The sequence below is a fragment of the Diadema setosum genome, chromosome 2, assembly GCF_964275005.1.
Source record: "Diadema setosum chromosome 2, eeDiaSeto1, whole genome shotgun sequence".
NCBI classification, from domain to species: Eukaryota; Metazoa; Echinodermata; class Echinoidea; order Diadematoida; family Diadematidae; genus Diadema; species Diadema setosum.
In genome coordinates, this window is record NC_092686.1 from 27,991,555 (window position 1) to 28,014,405 (window position 22,851).

General features: G+C 39.5%; 1 protein-coding gene, 7 non-coding genes and 1 pseudogene across 8 annotated transcripts; all 9 read left to right on the forward strand.

Annotated features, from left to right (window-relative positions):
- LOC140243828 (zinc finger CCHC domain-containing protein 3-like) lies at window positions 1–867 on the forward strand. The gene is given in 3 exon segments (XM_072323499.1): window positions 1–204; window positions 207–541; window positions 543–867. Coding segments are annotated over 3 exon segments (864 nt in total).
- A 10,506-nt stretch (window positions 868–11,373) lies between these two features.
- Window positions 11,374–11,592, forward strand: LOC140246392 (U2 spliceosomal RNA; annotated as a pseudogene).
- Window positions 11,593–12,819: 1,227 nt separating this feature from the next.
- LOC140246484 (U2 spliceosomal RNA) lies at window positions 12,820–13,011 on the forward strand. The gene has a single exon (XR_011902547.1). It is a non-coding gene; the product is annotated as a U2 spliceosomal RNA (small nuclear RNA).
- Window positions 13,012–14,243: 1,232 nt separating this feature from the next.
- Window positions 14,244–14,435, forward strand: LOC140246477 (U2 spliceosomal RNA). Its single transcript, XR_011902541.1, has one exon. It is a non-coding gene; the product is annotated as a U2 spliceosomal RNA (small nuclear RNA).
- A 1,227-nt stretch (window positions 14,436–15,662) lies between these two features.
- On the forward strand, window positions 15,663–15,854 carry LOC140246479 (U2 spliceosomal RNA). Its single transcript, XR_011902542.1, has one exon. It is a non-coding gene; the product is annotated as a U2 spliceosomal RNA (small nuclear RNA).
- Window positions 15,855–17,085: 1,231 nt separating this feature from the next.
- LOC140246486 (U2 spliceosomal RNA) lies at window positions 17,086–17,277 on the forward strand. The gene has a single exon (XR_011902549.1). It is a non-coding gene; the product is annotated as a U2 spliceosomal RNA (small nuclear RNA).
- A 1,229-nt stretch (window positions 17,278–18,506) lies between these two features.
- On the forward strand, window positions 18,507–18,698 carry LOC140246480 (U2 spliceosomal RNA). Its single transcript, XR_011902543.1, has one exon. It is a non-coding gene; the product is annotated as a U2 spliceosomal RNA (small nuclear RNA).
- A 1,226-nt stretch (window positions 18,699–19,924) lies between these two features.
- LOC140246487 (U2 spliceosomal RNA) lies at window positions 19,925–20,116 on the forward strand. The gene has a single exon (XR_011902550.1). It is a non-coding gene; the product is annotated as a U2 spliceosomal RNA (small nuclear RNA).
- A 1,233-nt stretch (window positions 20,117–21,349) lies between these two features.
- Window positions 21,350–21,541, forward strand: LOC140246481 (U2 spliceosomal RNA). The gene has a single exon (XR_011902544.1). It is a non-coding gene; the product is annotated as a U2 spliceosomal RNA (small nuclear RNA).
- The last annotated feature ends 1,310 nt before the right edge of the window (window positions 21,542–22,851 follow it).

Here is a 22,851-nt window from a genome sequence, read left to right on the forward strand (position 1 = left end):
ATGCCCGAAGTACAGCGATCACGGAGTGCCTTGGTAGTTGTTATGGAGAAGGATGCTGGTATTTTTGAAGTTCTAACGAAGGCTGGAGTGTCTGTAGCTGACCATCTTGTAGCAGTACAGAGCCTCCCGGGGGCCAAGTTCGACGTGACATTCAAGGAGGAGGAATACAAAGAGAAGTTCGTACGAGTGCTCCAACAAGATCAGCGCGGGCGGTGACAACGGCGTACTCTGGTTCAATCAAGATCGTGACGGTGCTTCACGTCCCGTTTGAGGTCGATGACAACCAGGTGCGGTTCATACTCAACAGCTACGGGAAGGTGCTGGCGGGCAGGCACCTTCAGCACCGAGAGCACCCGGGACTGTTCAACGGAACCCTGCAGTACCGCATCGATTTAAAGACTGATATCCCTTCGACCCTCAGCTTGGGCGGCAGGGAATGCTGGATACGGTATGATGGTTAGCCACGGACGTGCCTGAAGTGCGGGTCAACGGGGCACGAGGCCCGGGAGTGCCGGGTGGTGAGGTGTTTCAGATGCCGGAAAGGGGCACGTCGCGTCGGCGTGCCGGGAGACCATCACCTGCACGGTATGCCTGGAGGCCGGGCATTCGTTCCGCTCGTGTCCTGTATCTTTCGCCGGAAAGCTGAGCAGGACCAAGGAGTGGGTGAGCGGAGGGGGTGTGGCTGTTCCAGCGCAAGCCACGCCGGCCGACCAGCCCGTAGACGTAGACGCCCCGAGTACTTCGAAAGCAGGGGATGCGCCGGCCGCCGGGAGTGACACCCGTGGACCCGCCGCAGAAGGAACCCCAGCGGGAGCCGCCTGCCCAGACGAAGAAAGGGAAGCGCCGCGTGAGGGATACCTCCATTAGCGACACTGATAGTCAGCCGGAGGATTCAGGGTCTGATATGTTCGACAATGATACTCCGCGCCCGTGTTCGGACTGGGCGCAGTCAAGGTACGCTTCGGACACTGACTCTGAGCGACTGGTGGTGGACGAGACTCCGGGCGACTCGCCCATGCAGGTGTCGCAGGATGAGCCGTTTAATGTTGTGAAGCGGCGAGGGAAGAAGCGGCCGCCTTCCCCGGCCCGGCGGCAGCCCAGGATTCGGACTGACTGTAGTTAAGTAGTGCTTCCCTCCCTTTTCCCTTTTCGCTTAGTCGTATTCTAATTTAATGAATATTTCTATTTGTTCTTTTAATGTGCATGGCATTAGGGATTCAGTTAAATGTCAAAAGGTTTTATCGTTTTTGAAAATTTTTGCTTTTGATATTGTTTTATTCCAAGAAACTTATTTGACCTCTTCCGATTTAAAGGTCTTTAAATCAGTTTGGAAAGGTCAAGTTTTTCTTTCTTCTTCGTTGTCTTCTCATTCGTGCGGCGTTATTATTGCTTTTTCAGCTAAGTTGCCATGCACTTTATGTTTCCGTGTTGTGTTCCTTCGCAAATTTTTCTTTCCGTATTTGCAATGTTTATGTTCTGTGTGAACCTGCAAAATGTGTTGATTTTTTGAACAGTTTATTTTATCATGCAAGGGGACATCAACCTGTTATTTTGGGTGGGGATTTTAATTGTGTTATAAATCAGAAAGATAGGGTTGGGGATTCGTTAAATACATCTTGTTTCGTTGGTAAAAAAAGAATTATGTTCTATTTTGAGGGCATTTTCCTTAATTAATTCTTGGTGTAAAGTTAATTCTGATGCACGTCACACGTGGTTTCATTTAGGTAAAAATTCAAGTTCTGGAATTGATAGAATTTACGTTGCAAATAATTTTAAAGTTATAAAATCTGTTAAGATCCATTTTCATTTTTCGGATCATGTCATTGTAAATACGTATATTTCAATACCAAATGTTCAGTTTAAGCCTAAATCTTATTCTTATTGGAAGTTTAATGTTTTGTTATGTAAGAATGATTTGTTTGTCAAAGAATTTGTTTATTACTATCGTTTATGGCAAACTTTAAAACCTGGTTTTGATTCGTTTGTATTATGGTGGGAAAATATTAAACAGAGAATTAAAGGGTTATGTGTTAAACACGGGGTTAGGGTGGCCAAGGAAAAAAGGATAATTTGTTAAAGTTACAGAATTTATGTGTTTCCCTTGATAAAGATTCAGTTTCTGATTTACTTTTGGAGGAAGTGAGGGGGGCTTATGTTCGTTCCAGGGAAAAGTTTATAGAGGGTGGGGAAAAACCGGGAATTTTAATAAAAATGAAAAGTTAAATGCTAATTTTAAACACATTGATGAAATTAGAAACAATAGTGGTTCTGTTGTTTTCGGCAATCAAGTATTCTCTGTTTTTCATCAATTTTACACTGATTTGTATAAATGTGATAATTCTATTGATTTACAGACTCAAGATATGTTATTGACTGCATTACAACTCGTATAAGTTCTGAAAATTTTTTGTTAAACAAACCTATTACGTTAGATGAAATTAAGAAAGCTGTTTTTGTTATGTCTAAAAATAAATCGCCTGGAATTGATGGGTTATCTATTGAGTTTTTTCAGCAGTTTTTTTTTATACTATTGGTGAAGATCTGTTAATGTTATATAATGATATATTTTCAAATAAGTTATTGTCTGAGTCTCAACGCACAGCTGTTATTTGTTTATTACCGAAGGGGGTTATCATTTAGATCCCGCAAATCGTCGTCCTATTAGTTTGTTAAATGTGGATTATAAGATAATCTCAAAAGTATTACAGTTACGTTTTTCTAATGTCTTATCTGATATTACTAATGAGTTCCAAACGTGTTCAGTTCCAGGTCGATCAATTCATTTAAATTTGTGTTTGTTACGTGATGTTGTTGATTATGCTAATTTAAATGATATTTGTTGTGCTATTATTTCTATGGATCAGTGGAAAGCATTCGATAAAGTTGATTGGGAATTTTTACTTAAGGTTTTAAAGAAGTTTAATTTTGGTGACTATATTATTAATTGGGTTAGGATTCTTTATACGTATATCAAAAGTTAAATTTTGATTAATGGGCAATTGGGGGAAGATGTTTTTATTAAAATGGGGGTTAAACAAGGTTGTCCGTTATTACCGATTTTGTATGTTTTGTTTATTGAACCACTTGCTAGATATATTTTGTCACATGGGGGGATTAGGGGTCTTCATGTTCCGGGAGGGGGTGGGAAGTCAATTAAGTTGTTACAATATGCAGATGATGCGACCTGTGTCGCTTCATCACAGATGGATGTTATTAATTTCTTTCGGTCTTTTGAGTTGTTTGAAAAAGCTACTGGGGCGTCTCTTAATTTAAATAAAACTCACGGGTTCAAAATTGGGGGGTTTGTCGGGAGGAAGTTACGAGGGGGGATAAATTGGGTGGAGTATAAGATTAAGATTAACGGTATTTGGTTTGGGAGGGACTTTTGTATTCAGTTGTTTTGGAAAGAATTAGGGGATAGAGCAAAAAAGAAATTATCAGTTTGGAAAAATAGGGGTCTTTCGTTACTAGGGAAGGTTGGGATTATTAATTCGTGTATATTTTCATTGTTTTATTATGCTGCCCGAGTTTATGTTCCAACAGACGATTTCTTTAAGGAGATTTTAAAGGTTGTTTTTGAATTCATTTGAGGTAAGAAAACTGAGTTGGTCGCTATAGGCATGTGTTTACTTTGGATTTCGTGGCAGGTGGATTGGAGTTACATAATTTGGAATTTAAAATGAAGGCATTATTTGTTCGTAATTTGTTTCCTTTCCTTTCAGGTGCATATGTATCTTCGTGCAATTTTCTGTTCTTTCGGTATTTCTTAGCTTGCAGACTTCGAACTATGTTTCCTTTTCTTTGGTCGAATTCTGTTCCCCACGGCTACGAGTTGTCTGCCTCGTATCAAAGTGCGTGGGGACTTATTGTTAAATTATTCATGTGCAATAAGAATTTCGTTTACACTTGTAAATGTATTCGTGGTATTATTTCTTTTCTTGTTCCACCTGCGGACATCCCCAGGGTCGTCGTGTCAGCTCCGACCCGGAGCTGGCCGACGATCTGGCGGATGTCGCACAATTTCATTTCATTTCATTTATTTAGTTCATTTATTGTTTCTGTATGGCACTTATTATAATCAACTCTGATCACTTTCAGAAATAAACACATGATTCATAATAATTCATGGCTGATTTTGCACATGACAGATAATCAAATCATTGTGACAAAGAACGAAGACATAATGATAATAAACAAAAAGTCAAGGTACCATACAGGAGGATCCCCAGTAAGCCGAGCTTGATATTGGGGCCTCATACACAGATAAATAAATAAACAGCTTCAACCAACTGTCGGTTTACTTAACTACAAAAAGACAAACTAGTTTTACACAACAAAAACAGTTCCACAACAAAACATACACGGACATGTACGCAGGTGATGCTAAGAAAGAAAAACAAAGAAGGGGACAGCGATAATGACAGATGGTGAGAAAGAACAGGGGAGAGAGAGAAATAGAAAGACTCCTCGTTCACTGTACAATAACGCACTGTGCAAATACAACACTATTGCAGGTGCATTCACCCTGTTGCCAGCTAACGGCTGGGTGTAGCAACGTACGGACCAGTTACTTACATCTGTATATACAAATAGAGAAACATTCCATGGCATGCCTACAACAGAAGGCAGAGTACAACATAGAATGAAGATGCTTCAAGCAACAAAAGAAATTCATGTTCTGGATATGTTAATTAAGTCACTGATATTTAGCAACAAGCATATGTTTAACAAATCTTTTAAAGGAACCAATCGTGCGAATTGCACGGGACTGAGATGGTAAAGAATTCCATACGTCTGGGACATTGTGCCGAATTGATTTTTTAGCTAAATAAGTTCTGGGATTTGTAAGATGAATATTGGAGGCATTTCTTGTAGGGTAGGAGTGGATTTGTTTATTGAGTTGGAAAATATTCATGAAATAAGAAGGTAAACACTGAATGTTGTAGCGAAACATGAAGGTAGCAGTCTGTAAAAAAATAATGTCATCAATTTTCAGAATTTTATGCTTTTGAAATATTGGGTCTGTGTGAGCTCTATAATCAGTTCCAGCACAAATACGCATGCCTTTCTTTTGGAGCAAAAATATTGAATTTGTACTACTGTATGAAGTTGCCCAGACAATGTTGCAATAATTTATATATGGCAAAACGAGTGAGTTATACAATACAAAAGGTAGATAATGAAAGGTTGAAAATATATACCAGTGGTATCAAAACACATCGTATTATTTTCTTCAATAAATATGAGCTGATTTCATCATGACCAGTTGCATAACTATTTTTCAATGATTTAGTGATTTTTAATATCTCACTATCACTTACAGGATAAAAGAATAACGTTTTGTAAAAACTTCTATTCCAAAAATCCCGAAAATCAATTCCATTCCTATCAATTTTTTTAGCTTGATTTCGACCAATTCCGGTAAAATACTCATTAAATTTATTTGCAATTGTTAATGGTGTGTCATATGACACTTCTTCAAAAAATAACATATCAATCTTATTAACACGACCTCTATTCAAAATTTGTTTAATTACTTTCCAAATGGAATTACAATTATTTCTAACTTTTACAAGTCTATTATGAAAATATGATTTACGAGATGCCCTTATTATTTCTGTCAATTTATTTCTATATTTCTTATATCTGTCAAAACATTCTAAATCAAATCTATTATTTATATGCAATTTATATAACATATTCCGTCTCTTAATTGACCTCAGAATACCATTCGTGATCCACGGGTGTTTTTTCTTCTGTTTGACATCTATTTCTTTTAAAGGCATATTCTTATCAAAATAATATAAAAATTTATTCAGAAAACAATCATAAGCAGAATTAACCTGCTTGCATACAAAAACGTCTCTCCAAGTTTCTACTGCCAAGTCATTTTTCAATCTATTAATTGAATCAGAAGTTATTTTACGTTTAACATATTTGGTAGACTGAGAAGATCTTTTTAAAATCAAATTGGTAAAGATCAAAAAGATTGGAAGATGATCAGATATATCAGCATAAAATATACCTGACTTTAATGTATCTCGTTGCATATTAATAAAAATGTTGTCTATCAGAGAAGCTGACTGAGGTGTAATTCTTGTCGGTTTATCAATTGTGTTATAAAATGAATGTGATAATAAAATATTAAGAAAGTTTGAAGTTGAGTCATTTTCAGTTGCCAGATCAATATTGAAATCACCCATTAAACAGCACATCTTATTGGAAGAGTTAATTTTCCTAGGCAGGGTTTCTAAGTCCTCAAAAATAATTCCAGGTTTGTATTTGGGGGTCTGTAAATTACACATATGATAAAAGAGTTACCAGGTGTTACATCAACTTGAATAGAGAGTATTTCAGCACTGGATAAAGAGAATGTCAAATCATTTCTAATTTTGGGGACCAATGAATGGGTAACATAAAGACCAACACCTCCACCTCTACCACATTTCCTGTCAGCACGAATAAATTTATAACCATCAAGGTTTACAAGATCAGGAGATGTATCATTCAACCTCGTTTCTGTTACCCCAATGATAGAAAAATTTAAATGTATGGAGGACAGAAAATGAGAAAAATCATCAAAGTTTTTTTACTATGCTGCGAGTATTAACATGTAATAAGCTTAGATCGGAAGAGACACTATAATCTGACATTTGATGATAAAATTCGTGAGGTAGAAAATATCTGCAGTTGCCATCTATATCAAATTGTTGATCATTTGTGTTATCATTAAACATAGTGAACATTGGAGATCAATAAGGAGAATAGCTGCTCCTTACATAGCTGGTGCTTTAACAAAGCTGTTTAATTGTTCTTTAGAACATGGCTGTTTTCCGAGCGAGTTTAAGATAGCAAAAATAACTCCTATTCACAAAGGAGGAAATCGAATGCAACTAGGTAATTATAGACCCATCTCCGTGCTGCCAATATTGTCCAAAATTCTTGAGAAAGCTGTGCATACCCAATTATATACATATCTGAACGAACAATCAATGTTAAGCGAATTTCAATCAGGATTTAGACCTGGTCATTCAACTGTCACATGTTTAACCCATATAGTAGAGAAAATTCTTGACAATATGGACAAAGGCAGAGTCACAGGTGCCGTTTTCCTAGATTTGAAAAGGGCCTTTGATCTTATACCTCATCACTTGATCTTTCAAAAAATGTTATGTTACGGCATTAATGGAGTTGAATTGGCGTGGTTTAAGTCATACTTTTTAAATAGGCAACATTGTACTAGCATACAAGGGACCATGAGTAACTATCTCACAGTGAGATCTGGTGTACCACAAGGTTCCATTTTGGGACCGCTGATATTTTGTTTGTTCGTCAATGATATTTGTAATCTAAATCTCCATCCGGAGACAAATATCTCTCTGTCTGCAGATGACACGGCATTGTTTAATCAGGCAAAGGATCAACAATCATGTGAAAACAATCTGCAAAAAGATTTCAATAATGTAGTTCAATGGTTACAATGCAGTGGTATGTGCTTAAATGCAACCAAAACAAAAACGATACTTTTTGGCTCTAAGAGAAAAACTCAAAATGCTGACATTTCCATCAAATATAATAGCAATCTGTTAGAATCAGTAGATAAAATCAAGTACCTTGGTGTTACGATTGACAAGCATTTACTATGGTCTTCACACATACATGATATAGTTAAAAAGGTATCAAATACGATTGTTTGTATTCGACGAGTTCAGCATTATTTATCCAAGAGACTTTTAAGAAAGTTATATTACTCGTTGATACTGCCGCATATAGATTATTGTAACAGCGTATGGGGAAATACCTCTAAAGCAAACATCGCAAAATTGCAAAAGTTACAAAATAGGTATGCACGATTAATATTACGTGCAGATTATTCCACCCCACAAAGCAACCTTATCAGTATTTTGAATTGGCAAACAGTGCAACAAAGGATTAAGTACCAACAGTGTTTGATGGTTTTTAAATATTGAAAAATGTAGCCCCAATGTATTTGAATTCATGTATTAGTAAACGACCAGTATATTATTTTACGCGATATGCTATTAATAGTCCCTTATTTATTCCAAGATGTAAGACAGATTTTAAGGTTCGCACCTTAGCAGTTACCGGAGCAAAACTGTTCAACAAACTACCGTTACTTGTTCAAAACTGTAAATCTTTGCAGTGTTTTAAACAGCAACTTCGGATTTTATTATTTTTGCTTTAAGGTTCAGGGTAAGGTGACATGGAAATCACACATACCATATAGGTTATTTCTGTGACCCTGCACGGGAAGGAGTGCGGGTACCTCTTTTGTTTGTTTGTTTGTCTGTTTGTTTGTTTTGTCTATAGCGGTGCCTTGATCGTTTTGTTTTACCCGTATTTGCATGTTGAAGGTGATTTCCCCATACCACTTTGTTCTATGAAGGTTTTAAGTACAGATCGTAGACGTGTGACATTTTTGTTTTGTTTTTAATCTTGCTATTTTGTACACGCACATGAATGACTGTTATCGTACTGTATGTATAGAAAATTATTGTGTATAACACGCGAGCACGTGTATGTGTGTACGTCGTGGCAGGGTTAGATTTTCGGGTTGGTGCACCAACGTGTCTGCGCCAAGTGGCCTGCATTGTGTGTGCGTACGTAGGCGTGAGGGTTTGTAATTATTAGTTTTTGTTGGGGGGGGGGGGGGAGGGGGATGGGTTATTCCACTTTTATTCTATGTAAAGAAATATATCTATTGAGATGATTTTATTTCATTTTGATTGTATTATGATAAGTATTCATGTGTGTAGATTTTAATGTTTTACTGTTCAATAATGTACGAAGGTTAACTTTGTGTTACGATGAATGTTTATGTATTTTTATCATGGGCAGGGCTCTCTGGAAGAGCAGGACCTGCTGGTCTTGATGAGACTACCCTGTGGAAATAAAACTGAAATAATAATAATAATAATAATAATAATAATGACTTATCAGTTATCGAAGTACAGATGTAACGAAAGCATGGCTTTGCTACAGAGAATCGAACGAGGAGGAAGTAAGAGGGATAGGAGAAGGATGCATCACAAGGCACATGAACTAGACTTACAATACAAATAGAAACAGAATATATCGTCAACATGTAATTATAAAGTATGATAGAATGAATTGTTCCTCTCCACTTTGTACAGAAACAGCGTAAAGACAAGTACAAGGACTGTGTACTATACATAAACCTTCGTGAAGAGATATCGTAAGTAGAACTTTCTAGGTGTCACGCTCTTTTGAACAACAATCTATTACACTTAATGATAATACCAAAACTGGCTGAGATACATCATTGGTAACAACATAGAATCAATTGGGAGTGACGCATCCAAATTGTAAGGAACATGGCTACTCCATGTTGGGTTATGCAGAATAGAAGCAATTCAGAGTAAAGCGTACAAAGAATGCAAATGGGCTGAGAAGAGCAACAGTGTGAATGCAAGACACAGGCAAAGGAGGGCAGACAAGCATACAGATGTTAGGAAGGAATGCACGTGCTATTCAATAAATGCGTAACAAAAGCATTGGGAAATTAAGGTGGCTTAAAGCTACATTGCACTAATAAGTCAAAAGTCATAGGGGATACCGTTGTAGGTGCGCCATTTCCCTGCAAAGGAACGTAATTTGGTCCCTTTTGCGTACAACTCCTTCACTTCTCTCCCCCACTTTTTCTTCTCCTCCAGGTCAGGCTTCGTGAGATCGTCGATGACGTAGAACGACTCCCTTGCGAGATTTTTCCGTGCATTTTTCATGATCTCAACTTTCTCACGATACGACAACATTTTCACCAGAATGTGCCTTGGTCGATCATCAGCTTTCCTGCCGTCGCGATGAGCTCGCTCAACTTTCGTATCCATGCCAAACTTCTCCTTCATGATTTTCTCCACAATCTTAGGACAATCCTCCCGGGCGTTATCATTGGCTTCAGGGACACCGACGATGCGGAAGTTGTTCCTCCTGGAGAAGCGTTCGGCCTTGTTTACCTCGACTGCATGGCGGCTGAGCTGATCCTTCATGGATGAAACTTCCTTTTCCATTGCTGCTACCCTTTCCTCCAGGTGTTTGTTTCTCTTTTCCAGTTCGTCGGCTCTAGCACTCTGATATTCCACAGCCTTTTCCACATTCTGTATGCGATCAATGAGTGAGTCGACCGCTCTCTTGATCATTCGTTCGAAATCGGCGGTTGCAGCTTTAAAGTAGTCGTTAATAGACTGTGTAGAGAGTTCAGGTGCTTTCTGCTGCTCTGGCGTATCGGGGATCTCATCAACGTCAGAACGGGCAGCTTCCCCGACAGCAGTGGCGCCAAATCCTGTCCCAGACGAACTGTCGTCGCTACAGGTGCCGCCATCTTCCAAATCCAGCAGTTTCCCACGTTTTGGATACCTTTTACGTCCGTCCTTGCTCATGGTGGAATTAGCAAATGATGATATGATAATAAATCCAGGTAAGTATTCCGAGAAATTAGGCTAAATCCAGGAAATGGAATCTAAAAGTGGAGAGGACGATATGCGTGTCTACCGATGACGAAGCGCAATTCTTTGTTATGTAATAATTATTATGTTGAAATCATTTAGGTGGCGGGTTGTTCATTGGGCTTTATGTACACGGGCAAAACTTTTACGTTGGGGAATTGGGGATGGGAAATGTTCCTTTTGTCGCAGGGAAGAAAGTATTGTACATATTCTTTGGGAGTGTAGTTCCGTGTATAAGATTTTATGTTGGGTGCACTCGGTATCTCTCCGTTTGCTAGGTTCGGGGATTTCTTTTAATAGTGATTTATTTCTTTTTCGTACTCCGTCTTCTAAGTTAGAGGCTTCGGTTTGGGCTCGTATATGGTTTCTCTATGTGGTTGTACAAAAATTGATTTTGAATCGTAGATGTACATATGTTTTTGAAAAAGATTTTATTTCAGATGATCTGTTACTTGAAAAAATTAAGGATGAAATCGTTTACGTATTTTAGTTGATCTGAAACGTTGGCCTCGGGAAAAGTTCAAGAATATTTGGGTTGAGGGAAAATCCTTTTGTTGTTTGGTGAATAATGAAGTTAAATTTAATTTTGATGGAATTGGTGTTAAACACCTTAACCCAGCTGGCCGAGCGGGCGCGAGATCGTAGGTTTATCGGATGTTTCTAAGGTGATTGCGTGAGCGTGCATGTGGAATGTCTGTGTGTGTGTCTGCGGGAGGCTGTTGTGTACCTTCGGTCTCGCGGACTCTCGGTCAGCTGGCCAAACAGCTTGAGAAATACGGCAATTTATGTACATAATGTATGACTTGGGGTAGAGGCCAATGGTAGGTTGTGTTAAAAAAAAAAAAAAAGATCAATGAGTTATTGTATGTCTTCTTCTTATTGTATATAATTATCATTCTTGCCGTTGTAAATATGAACATATGAAAAAGATTGAATAAACTTGAAAGAAAGGTATCTGTTCTTTTCAGCTTAATATCTGAAACGCGACTCATCGAGTCGCTTGTATATTAATCTGATTTTTGTACCGAGGCCATGGAATAGGGGCTTGCTCCATCCTGGCCACGGGTTGGCCCGGTATTGCAGTACCTCCGGGATCGGCCCACCCCCAAGGGGGTAATAATAATCCAAAGAAAGAATCTGACTTTGTTTCTATCTCTCGCTCTTCCATCTCTCACTGCAACAATTTCTTAGAATTCCTTGAAAATGTTCCATTGTATATACTGCAACTCTCAAATGCTTTCGCTTAAATCTCAATCTTCTCCCCCCACCCTCTCTGTCTTTTTGAGTCTGGGTCTTCTTTCTTTAGATATCAAAAATACTGATTGATACTCAGTGGGGAGGAGCACTTCCTTTTGCCATAGTCTTTGATATCTCAGTCTTTGATTTCAGCGAGTTCTAATTTTTAGAACTGACCCCTTGAATCTTCACAATCCTTGTCTTTATGGATCCTTTCAACGGTTTCTAATTGCCATCATCATTATTCATTCTATGGACCTCCTCAGGATTCCCTGGTCCTACTTTTGCAATGGAAAAGATGGTGAAACTTTCTTTCAAACCACTCATAAGGCGCGCCTGATACCATGACCAAGCCCAAAAGAGAAATGCTAACTTTCTTCCTTTTGAATTGGGATAAAATTAATGATGATGCTGATGATGGTGATGATTCCATTTATAACAGTTATAATAAAGATACTGTTAAAAAGGTGATGTTATTCTTTGATTTTTTTTTTTTTGCTAGCCATTGAAAATAACATTAAAGTAAGAAAACAAAGGGTTAGAAAATTGTAATGGCACATGATGCATGGAAAACAAAGATAGGGCGCCCCACATGGCGTTTGCAAGAGAATAACCGTAACGATCGCATGACGTTTGTCTCTCTGCCTGTCTGTCTGGTATCGAGGTTTAACACGGCACGTGGTGACGTCACAAACTCTAGCTCTCCTAATGGTTGAAGGGCGATAGTGACTATTCATATTTCCGCTATTCGCGATTTGCATGGAGAGCCGTCGCTCATTGATTACTAGTATGTTCTGAGTGAATCAGTGCGCATGACACATTACCTAGTCAGAGTGATATAGAAAAGACAGACTCAGTTTCTACAATTTGGGAATATACAGCCCTAAAATAGCGTGTTTAGAGCAAAAGATGATCAAGAAAATTATTCCATGGGATAGCACTTGACATTTGCTCCAAGGGTAGTGCAGGCCGTTTCGTGTGTTAAGGCAAGCTTTTGGAGATATAAGGCAGAAATGACGTTGCGGTTACTGTAATGGGTAACCATCCCTTGATGATCGATCCCAGAACAAGATTATCGTTTCTGATTTCAGCAATGGGTATCGCTTCTCGGCCTTTTGGCTAAGATCATGTGTAGTATCTGTTCTTTTCAGCTTAATATCTGAAACGCGACTCATCGAGTCGCTTGTATATTAATCTGATTTTTGTACCGAGGCCATGGAATAGGGGCTTGCTCCATCCTGGCCACGGGTTGGCCCGGTATTGCAGTACCTCCGGGATCGGCCCACCCCCAAGGGGGTAATAATAATCCAAAGAAAGAATCTGACTTTGTTTCTATCTCTCGCTCTTCCATCTCTCACTGCAACAATTTCTTAGAATTCCTTGAAAATGTTCCATTGTATATACTGCAACTCTCAAATGCTTTCGCTTAAATCTCAATCTTCTCCCCCCACCCTCTCTGTCTTTTTGAGTCTGGGTCTTCTTTCTTTAGATATCAAAAATACTGATTGATACTCAGTGGGGAGGAGCACTTCCTTTTGCCATAGTCTTTGATATCTCAGTCTTTGATTTCAGCGAGTTCTAATTTTTAGAACTGACCCCTTGAATCTTCACAATCCTTGTCTTTATGGATCCTTTCAACGGTTTCTAATTGCCATCATCATTATTCATTCTATGGACCTCCTCAGGATTCCCTGGTCCTACTTTTGCAATGGAAAAGATGGTGAAACTTTCTTTCAAACCACTCATAAGGCGCGCCTGATACCATGACCAAGCCCAAAAGAGAAATGCTAACTTTCTTCCTTTTGAATTGGGATAAAATTAATGATGATGCTGATGATGGTGATGATTCCATTTATAACAGTTATAATAAAGATACTGTTAAAAAGGTGATGTTATTCTTTGATTTTTTTTTTTTTTTGCTAGCCATTGAAAATAACATTAAAGTAAGAAAACAAAGGGTTAGAAAATTGTAATGGCACATGATGCATGGAAAACAAAGATAGGGCGCCCCACATGGCGTTTGCAAGAGAATAACCGTAACGATCGCATGACGTTTGTCTCTCTGCCTGTCTGTCTGGTATCGAGGTTTAACACGGCACGTGGTGACGTCACAAACTCTAGCTCTCCTAATAATGGTTGAAGGGCGATAGTGACTATTCATATTTCCGCTGTTCGCGATTTGCATGGAGAGCCGTCGCTCATTGATTACTAGTATGTTCTGAGTGAATCAGTGCGCATGACACATTACCTAGTCAGAGTGATATAGAAAAGACAGACTCAGTTTCTACAATTTGGGAATATACAGCCCTAAAATAGCGTGTTTAGAGCAAAAGATGATCAAGAAAATTATTCCATGGGATAGCACTTGACATTTGCTCCAAGGGTAGTGCAGGCCGTTTCGTGTGTTAAGGCAAGCTTTTGGAGATATAAGGCAGAAATGACGTTGCGGTTACTGTAATGGGTAACCATCCCTTGATGATCGATCCCAGAACAAGATTATCGTTTCTGATTTCAGCAATGGGTATCGCTTCTCGGCCTTTTGGCTAAGATCATGTGTAGTATCTGTTCTTTTCAGCTTAATATCTGAAACGCGACTCATCGAGTCGCTTGTATATTAATCTGATTTTTGTACCGAGGCCATGGAATAGGGGCTTGCTCCATCCTGGCCACGGGTTGGCCCGGTATTGCAGTACCTCCGGGATCGGCCCACCCCTAAGGGGGTAATAATAATCCAAAGAAAGAATCTGACTTTGTTTCTATCTCTCGCTCTCCATCTCTCACTGCAACAATTTCTTAGAATTCCTTGAAAATGTTCCATTGTATATACTGCAACTCTCAAATGCTTTCGTTTAAATCTCAATCTTCTCCCCCACCCTCTCTGTCTTTTTGAGTCTGGGTCTTCTTTCTTTAGATATCAAAAATACTGATTGATACTCAGTGGGGAGGAGCACTTCCTTTTGCCATAGTCTTTGATATCTCAGTCTTTGATTTCAGCGAGTTCTAATTTTTAGAACTGACCCCTTGAATCTTCACAATCCTTGTCTTTATGGATCCTTTCAACGGTTTCTAATTGCCATCATCATTATTCATTCTATGGACCTCCTCAGGATTCCCTGGTCCTACTTTTGCAATGGAAAAGATGGTGAAACTTTCTTTCAAACCACTCATAAGGCGCGCCTGATACCATGACCAAGCCCAAAAGAGAAATGCTAACTTTCTTCCTTTTGAATTGGGATAAAATTAATGATGATGCTGATGATGGTGATGATTCCATTTATAACAGTTATAATAAAGATACTGTTAAAAAGGTGATGTTATTCTTTGATTTTTTTTTTTTTTTGCTAGCCATTGAAAATAACATTAAAGTAAGAAAACAAAGGGTTAGAAAATTGTAATGGCACATGATGCATGGAAAACAAAGATAGGGCGCCCCACATGGCGTTTGCAAGAGAATAACCGTAACGATCGCATGACGTTTGTCTCTCTGCCTGTCTGTCTGGTATCGAGGTTTAACACGGCACGTGGTGACGTCACAAACTCTAGCTCTCCTAATGGTTGAAGGGCGATAGTGACTATTCATATTTCCGCTATTCGCGATTTGCATGGAGAGCCGTCGCTCATTGATTACTAGTATGTTCTGAGTGAATCAGTGCGCATGACACATTACCTAGTCAGAGTGATATAGAAAAGACAGACTCAGTTTCTACAATTTGGGAATATACAGCCCTAAAATAGCGTGTTTAGAGCAAAAGATGATCAAGAAAATTATTCCATGGGAAAGCACTTGACATTTGCTCCAAGGGTAGTGCAGGCCGTTTCGTGTGTTAAGGCAAGCTTTTGGAGATATAAGGCAGAAATGACGTTGCGGTTACTGTAATGGGTAACCATCCCGTGATGATCGATCCCAGAACAAGATTATCGTTTCTGATTTCAGCAATGGGTATCGCTTCTCGGCCTTTTGGCTAAGATCATGTGTAGTATCTGTTCTTTTCAGCTTAATATCTGAAACGCGACTCATCGAGTCGCTTGTATATTAATCTGATTTTTGTACCGAGGCCATGGAATAGGGGCTTGCTCCATCCTGGCCACGGGTTGGCCCGGTATTGCAGTACCTCCGGGATCGGCCCACCCCTAAGGGGGTAATAATAATCCAAAGAAAGAATCTGACTTTGTTTCTATCTCTCGCTCTTCCATCTGTCACTGCAACAATTTCTTAGAATTCCTTGAAAATGTTCCATTGTATATACTGCAACTCTCAAATGCTTTCGCTTAAATCTCAATCTTCTCCCAAACCCTCTCTGTCTTTTTGAGTCTGGGTCTTCTTTCTTTAGATATCAAAAATACTGATTGATACTCAGTGGGGAGGAGCACTTCCTTTTGCCATAGTCTTTGATATCTCAGTCTTTGATTTCAGCGAGTTCTAATTTTTAGAACTGACCCCTTGAATCTTCACAATCCTTGTCTTTATGGATCCTTTCAACGGTTTCTAATTGCCATCATCATTATTCATTCTATGGACCTCCTCAGGATTCCCTGGTCCTACTTTTGCAATGGAAAAGATGGTGAAACTTTCTTTCAAAAAACTCATAAGGCGCGCCTGATACCATGACCAAGCCCAAAAGAGAAATGCTAACTTTCTTCCTTTTGAATTGGGATAAAATTAATGATGATGCTGATGATGGTGATGATTCCATTTATAACAGTTATAATAAAGATACTGTTAAAAAGGTGATGTTATTCTTTGATTTTGTTGTTTTTTTTTTGCTAGCCATTGAAAATAACATTAAAGTAAGAAAACAAAGGGTTAGAAAATTGTAATGGCACATGATGCATGGAAAACAAAGATAGGGCGCCCCACACGGCGTTTGCAAGAGAATAACCGTAACGATCGCATGACGTTTGACTCTCTGCCTGTCTGTCTGGTATCGAGGTTTAACACGGCACGTGATGACGTCACAAACTCTAGCTCTCCTAATGGTTGAAGGGCGATAGTGACTATTCATATTTCCGCTATTCGCGATTTGCATGGAGAGCCGTCGCTCATTGATTACTAGTATGTTCTGAGTGAATCAGTGCGCATGACACATTACCTAGTCAGAGTGATATAGAAAAGACAGACTCAGTTTCTACAATTTGGGAATATACAGCCCTAAAATAGCGTGTTTAGAGCAAAAGATGATCCAGAAAATTATTCCATGGGATAGCACTTGACATTTGCTCCAAGGGTAGTGCAGGCCGTTTCGTGTGTTAAGGCAAGCTTTTGGAGATATAAGGCAGAAATGACGTTGCGGTTACTGTAATGGGTAACCATCCCTTGATGATCGATCCCAGAACAAGATTATCGTTTCTGATTTCAGCAATGGGTATCGCTTCTCGGCCTTTTGGCTAAGATCATGTGTAGTATCTGTTCTTTTCAGCTTAATATCTGAAACGCGACTCATCGAGTCGCTTGTATATTAATCTGATTTTTGTACCGAGGCCATGGAATAGGGGCTTGCTCCATCCTGGCCACGGGTTGGCCCGGTATTGCAGTACCTCCGGGATCGGCCCACCCCCAAGGGGGTAATAATAATCCAAAGAAAGAATCTGACTTTGTTTCTATCTCTCGCTCTTCCATCTCTCACTGCAACAATTTCTTAGAATTCCTTGAAAATGTTCCATTGTATATACTGCAACTCTCAAATGCTTTCGCTTAAATCTCAATCTTCTCCCCCCACCCTCTCTGTCTTTTTGAGTCTGGGTCTTCTTTCTTTAGATATCAAAAATACTGATTGATACTCAGTGGGGAGGAGCACTTCCTTTTGCCATAGTCTTTGATATCTCAGTCTTTGATTTCAGCGAGTTCTAATTTTTAGAACTGACCCCTTGAATCTTCACAATCCTTGTCTTTATGGATCCTTTCAACGGTTTCTAATTGCCATCATCATTATTCATTCTATGGACCTCCTCAGGATTCCCTGGTCCTACTTTTGCAATGGAAAAGATGGTGAAACTTTCTTTCAAACCACTCATAAGGCGCGCCTGATACCATGACCAAGCCCAAAAGAGAAATGCTAACTTTCTTCCTTTTGAATTGGGATAAAATTAATGATGATGCTGATGATGGTGATGATTCCATTTATAACAGTTATAATAAAGATACTGTTAAAAAGGTGATGTTATTCTTTGATTTTTTTTTTTTGCTAGCCATTGAAAATAACATTAAAGTAAGAAAACAAAGGGTTAGAAAATTGTAATGGCACATGATGCATGGAAAACAAAGATAGGGCGCCCCACATGGCGTTTGCAAGAGAATAACCGTAACGATCGCATGACGTTTGTCTCTCTGCCTGTCTGTCTGGTATCGAGGTTTAACACGGCACGTGGTGACGTCACAAACTCTAGCTCTCCTAATAATGGTTGAAGGGCGATAGTGACTATTCATATTTCCGCTGTTCGCGATTTGCATGGAGAGCCGTCGCTCATTGATTACTAGTATGTTCTGAGTGAATCAGTGCGCATGACACATTACCTAGTCAGAGTGATATAGAAAAGACAGACTCAGTTTCTACAATTTGGGAATATACAGCCCTAAAATAGCGTGTTTAGAGCAAAAGATGATCAAGAAAATTATTCCATGGGATAGCACTTGACATTTGCTCCAAGGGTAGTGCAGGCCGTTTCGTGTGTTAAGGCAAGCTTTTGGAGATATAAGGCAGAAATGACGTTGCGGTTACTGTAATGGGTAACCATCCCTTGATGATCGATCCCAGAACAAGATTATCGTTTCTGATTTCAGCAATGGGTATCGCTTCTCGGCCTTTTGGCTAAGATCATGTGTAGTATCTGTTCTTTTCAGCTTAATATCTGAAACGCGACTCATCGAGTCGCTTGTATATTAATCTGATTTTTGTACCGAGGCCATGGAATAGGGGCTTGCTCCATCCTGGCCACGGGTTGGCCCGGTATTGCAGTACCTCCGGGATCGGCCCACCCCTAAGGGGGTAATAATAATCCAAAGAAAGAATCTGACTTTGTTTCTATCTCTCGCTCTCCATCTCTCACTGCAACAATTTCTTAGAATTCCTTGAAAATGTTCCATTGTATATACTGCAACTCTCAAATGCTTTCGTTTAAATCTCAATCTTCTCCCCCACCCTCTCTGTCTTTTTGAGTCTGGGTCTTCTTTCTTTAGATATCAAAAATACTGATTGATACTCAGTGGGGAGGAGCACTTCCTTTTGCCATAGTCTTTGATATCTCAGTCTTTGATTTCAGCGAGTTCTAATTTTTAGAACTGACCCCTTGAATCTTCACAATCCTTGTCTTTATGGATCCTTTCAACGGTTTCTAATTGCCATCATCATTATTCATTCTATGGACCTCCTCAGGATTCCCTGGTCCTACTTTTGCAATGGAAAAGATGGTGAAACTTTCTTTCAAACCACTCATAAGGCGCGCCTGATACCATGACCAAGCCCAAAAGAGAAATGCTAACTTTCTTCCTTTTGAATTGGGATAAAATTAATGATGATGCTGATGATGGTGATGATTCCATTTATAACAGTTATAATAAAGATACTGTTAAAAAGGTGATGTTATTCTTTGATTTTTTTTTTTTTTGCTAGCCATTGAAAATAACATTAAAGTAAGAAAACAAAGGGTTAGAAAATTGTAATGGCACATGATGCATGGAAAACAAAGATAGGGCGCCCCACATGGCGTTTGCAAGAGAATAACCGTAACGATCGCATGACGTTTGTCTCTCTGCCTGTCTGTCTGGTATCGAGGTTTAACACGGCACGTGGTGACGTCACAAACTCTAGCTCTCCTAATGGTTGAAGGGCGATAGTGACTATTCATATTTCCGCTATTCGCGATTTGCATGGAGAGCCGTCGCTCATTGATTACTAGTATGTTCTGAGTGAATCAGTGCGCATGACACATTACCTAGTCAGAGTGATATAGAAAAGACAGACTCAGTTTCTACAATTTGGGAATATACAGCCCTAAAATAGCGTGTTTAGAGCAAAAGATGATCAAGAAAATTATTCCATGGGAAAGCACTTGACATTTGCTCCAAGGGTAGTGCAGGCCGTTTCGTGTGTTAAGGCAAGCTTTTGGAGATATAAGGCAGAAATGACGTTGCGGTTACTGTAATGGGTAACCATCCCGTGATGATCGATCCCAGAACAAGATTATCGTTTCTGATTTCAGCAATGGGTATCGCTTCTCGGCCTTTTGGCTAAGATCATGTGTAGTATCTGTTCTTTTCAGCTTAATATCTGAAACGCGACTCATCGAGTCGCTTGTATATTAATCTGATTTTTGTACCGAGGCCATGGAATAGGGGCTTGCTCCATCCTGGCCACGGGTTGGCCCGGTATTGCAGTACCTCCGGGATCGGCCCACCCCCAAGGGGGTAATAATAATCCAAAGAAAGAATCTGACTTTGTTTCTATCTCTCGCTCTTCCATCTCTCACTGCAACAATTTCTTAGAATTCCTTGAAAATGTTCCATTGTATATACTGCAACTCTCAAATGCTTTCGCTTAAATCTCAATCTTCTCCCCCCACCCTCTCTGTCTTTTTGAGTCTGGGTCTTCTTTCTTTAGATATCAAAAATACTGATTGATACTCAGTGGGGAGGAGCACTTCCTTTTGCCATAGTCTTTGATATCTCAGTCTTTGATTTCAGCGAGTTCTAATTTTTAGAACTGACCCCTTGAATCTTCACAATCCTTGTCTTTATGGATCCTTTCAACGGTTTCTAATTGCCATCATCATTATTCATTCTATGGACCTCCTCAGGATTCCCTGGTCCTACTTTTGCAATGGAAAAGATGGTGAAACTTTCTTTCAAAAAACTCATAAGGCGCGCCTGATACCATGACCAAGCCCAAAAGAGAAATGCTAACTTTCTTCCTTTTGAATTGGGATAAAATTAATGATGATGCTGATGATGGTGATGATTCCATTTATAACAGTTATAATAAAGATACTGTTAAAAAGGTGATGTTATTCTTTGATTTTGTTGTTTTTTTTTTTGCTAGCCATTGAAAATAACATTAAAGTAAGAAAACAAAGGGTTAGAAAATTGTAATGGCACATGATGCATGGAAAACAAAGATAGGGCGCCCCACACGGCGTTTGCAAGAGAATAACCGTAACGATCGCATGACGTTTGACTCTCTGCCTGTCTGTCTGGTATCGAGGTTTAACACGGCACGTGATGACGTCACAAGCTCTAGCTCTCCTAATGGTTGAAGGGCGATAGTGACTATTCATATTTCCGCTATTCGCGATTTGCATGGAGAGCCGTCGCTCATTGATTACTAGTATGTTCTGAGTGAATCAGTGCGCATGACACATTACCTAGTCAGAGTGATATAGAAAAGACAGACTCAGTTTCTACAATTTGGGAATATACAGCCCTAAAATAGCGTGTTTAGAGCAAAAGATGATCCAGAAAATTATTCCATGGGATAGCACTTGACATTTGCTCCAAGGGTAGTGCAGGCCGTTTCGTGTGTTAAGGCAAGCTTTTGGAGATATAAGGCAGAAATGACGTTGCGGTTACTGTAATGGGTAACCATCCCTTGATGATCGATCCCAGAACAAGATTATCGTTTCTGATTTCAGCAATGGGTATCGCTTCTCGGCCTTTTGGCTAAGATCATGTGTAGTATCTGTTCTTTTCAGCTTAATATCTGAAACGCGACTCATCGAGTCGCTTGTATATTAATCTGATTTTTGTACCGAGGCCATGGAATAGGGGCTTGCTCCATCCTGGCCACGGGTTGGCCCGGTATTGCAGTACCTCCGGGATCGGCCCACCCCTAAGGGGGTAATAATAATACAAAGAAAGAATCTGACTTTGTTTCTATCTCTCGCTCTTCCATCTCTCACTGCAACAATTTCTTAGAATTCCTTGAAAATGTTCCATTGTATATACTGTAACTCTCAAATGCTTTCGCTAAAGGGGGTATCTCTGAGCGGCGAACGTTTGTGAACGTAGCGAATTTTGGATTTCGCCAGGGTTCGTAAAGGGTTGCAAAAGGTTCGCTAATAGTTGCAAGAAAGTTCGCAAACGGTTTGTATTGTCGCAAGCAGTTTTTCTTGTCGGAAAGAAATTTTGAACGTGTTCAAATTTTCCTTGCGAATTTGTATCTTCGCTAACAGTTGCAAACGTTCGCAAAACAGTCGCAAGAATTCGCAAACGGTCGTAATACCGTGTCGGTAACAATTTTATTTGATTCGCCACTGCTAGCCAACAAGTAACCATAATTATTATGGTTCCTACGAAATCTCCTGAAACAGGCATGCACGGTTTCACTCTAAGAAAGTGCTTGAAGCACTTGACATCTCCATCATTGAATTGCTGCAAACAACCACTCTCTGACCCAAACAGTCTTTCTTTTCTTCTTCCTTTCTTGTTTTTCTTCATCTTCTTTCTCTTAAGTTGAACGTTGTATAGCTGTAGCAGCAGCCAGGTAAAGCAGCTCTTCATGGATAGCAGCACGTTGAACCCTTTTTTGGCAGAAATGCATTTCCATATTCTGGAAATCCATCTTGAACGGTGGTCACAAGAGATCTGAAAACAGTTGAAGGCTGTACGTTCGTTTTATGGGTCTGACTATACATAATCGGCTGGTTCTTTTCCAGGTCCCAAAACATTCGCAAATTGTCGCAAGGGATTTTCAAACAGTTCCTAATATTTGCAAAACTGTCGCTAACATTTGCAAGATTGTCGCTAACATTTGCGAACAGTCGCTAATAGTCGCCACCTGTGTTTCGCAAACACTTTCGCAAACATTCGCTCAAGTGTTGCTAATATTCGCTAAACATCGCTAAAAGTCGCTAACTGTCGCTAATGGCAGAAGCGAACCTTGATTTTTCACAAACATTCGTCAGAAAAGTTGGCGAATCTCAAATTCGCTACGTTCGCAAACGTTCGCCGCTCAGTGAGATACCAGCTTTAAAGCTCAAATTTCTCCCCCATCCCCTGTCTTTTTGAGTCTGTCTTCTTTCTTTAGATATTAAAAATACTGATTGATACTCAGTGGGGAGGAGCACTTCCTTTTGCCATAGTCTTTGATATCTCAGTCTTTGATTTCAGCGAGTTCTAATTTTTAGAACAGACCCCTTGAAT